This window comes from Austrofundulus limnaeus, unplaced genomic scaffold (genome assembly GCF_001266775.1).
Source record: "Austrofundulus limnaeus strain Quisiro unplaced genomic scaffold, Austrofundulus_limnaeus-1.0 Scaffold196, whole genome shotgun sequence".
Lineage (NCBI taxonomy): Eukaryota > Metazoa > Chordata > Actinopteri > Cyprinodontiformes > Rivulidae > Austrofundulus > Austrofundulus limnaeus.
The window spans coordinates 152,037-153,766 of NW_013952598.1; the positions used below are offsets into that span (position 1 = coordinate 152,037).

The 1,730-nt window shown below is 33.1% G+C and overlaps 1 protein-coding gene across 1 annotated transcript in view; it reads left to right on the forward strand.

Moving 5' to 3' along the window:
* Positions 1–1,730, forward strand: part of LOC106524674 (inactive dipeptidyl peptidase 10) — a gene marked incomplete at its 5' end in the record, with an annotated part of 46,745 nt that overhangs the window by 37,305 nt on the left and 7,710 nt on the right. The window contains 2 exon segments of the mRNA XM_014018575.1: positions 1,163–1,259; positions 1,552–1,610. Coding sequence (XP_013874029.1) covers positions 1,163–1,259; positions 1,552–1,610 — 156 coding nt within the window.

The following is a 1,730-nucleotide window of genomic DNA, read 5'->3' on the forward strand; positions in this document are numbered from 1 at the left end:
TATATATATATAATATAGGAGCAACAATACTGAAAATTCACAATTCCATGCCTTCTTAACTTGTAATTTATTGAAATTTATTGTTAAAATTTCTTTTTAACCTCAAAAGTCCAGTTTTTAAAATCTTGTTGAAACAGCAAGTTTCTCAGTGGATCTGCGCTCGGCAATGCAGCCTTGGTGGAGCAGTCAAACACAGAATCGCTGTTGGGTTTAAAAAGAGCATACACTTGTTTTAAGACACTAATACACTTGTGAAGCTCTCACGGGTCACATAAAATACAGCAGCAATGTCACATTTGGCCTGCGGGCCTCGAGTTTGACATATGTGTGTTAGAGGCTCTCAAAGTCTAAAGGTATGACCCAAATCACATCTTTCAAATTAAAGCTTGCTGGCCACATCTGCCCCTCGTTAACATCTTATGTGGCCCCAAAGATAATATTTTAAATATAAAATAGTTTCGTCATCTCTCTTTTTGTCACTGTGCAGTCTACTCTTGACAGTAGTCAAATTTAATTATGTTGTCTTTATTGTTTTCTTATTATTGAGTCAAACAATTCGATTTTTACTGAAGGTTTTTGTCCTTTACCTTCTTTTTTGAACAGTGATAAAATTTAACTCTGAGAAATAACGAAAGTTGTTGATAGTGTGTAAGGCATAAGAAATGACTGCTAAAGATTAGTATTTCTAAAGGTTTTTTTCTTCATCCTTTAGTTTGTTTGTTATAATTATCATTTGAAATAGCTAATTTGTATTTCTGCAAGAATAATTTGTTATATAACATTTAAAAGCAAGATTAATTTTTCCAAAATATATTGTCAGGAATTGGCCCTTGGTTTGGACCAAGTTTTGAAATTTGGTCCCCTGAGTTTGACGCCCCTGACCTAAACCATGCAGTCAGAACGATAATGGAAAATGTCAGATTAAAACTTACTCATGTGTTAGTCCTGGTCAAAATACGGATTTATATTCAGTTTGGGATTATAACCTGACAAAACATGAAAATGTTAAAGGAATACTTTTCTAATGCACAAAGGTTTTATTCTTTTCTTTGAAAGCCTCAAAAAACCGTTACCAAAACCATAAAAAGTTAACTCATTTGAATAAGTTCTTAATTAAAAAAGGTAAAACCAGAGCCCTCTAACTCCCAGTCATTCTCTGTAGGGTTACGGTGGATATTTAACCTTGATGATGTTGAAGTCAGAGACACTGATCAAGTGTGCAGCAGCTCAGGCTCCAATCATCGACTGGACCATGTATGGTGAGCAAAAACACACGTATTGCTTTGACTCCTGCACAAACTCTTCATTTCCTTCTTTGAACTTTTATCTCTTGGGATATTTTTTTCAAAAGTTATTATAAGGGTAATGTGACTTTAATTACACTTTAACTGTGCTTATGGGAATTCAATCTACTGAGTTTGAAGACAAAAAATAAATCCTCAGAGTTACTGAAGGAAAGCCTACGGGATGTGATTATAGTTTGACTTACTGATATTTGAACCCTTTTTAAATATTTATTAATATACATCTATATCTGTTTTTCTTTTTCAGCTTCAGCTTTTTCAGAACGATACTTTGGCACAGCGTCAGTTGAGGATAACAGATACCAAGTAAGCTGCTCTTATAATCAGCTTCATTTTACTTTTTAAAGAGTTTTGTAATTTTTTTCTGTTAAATATACATAAAAATAAAGTTCTACATATGAACCAGATTGTGTGAAAATATAACAG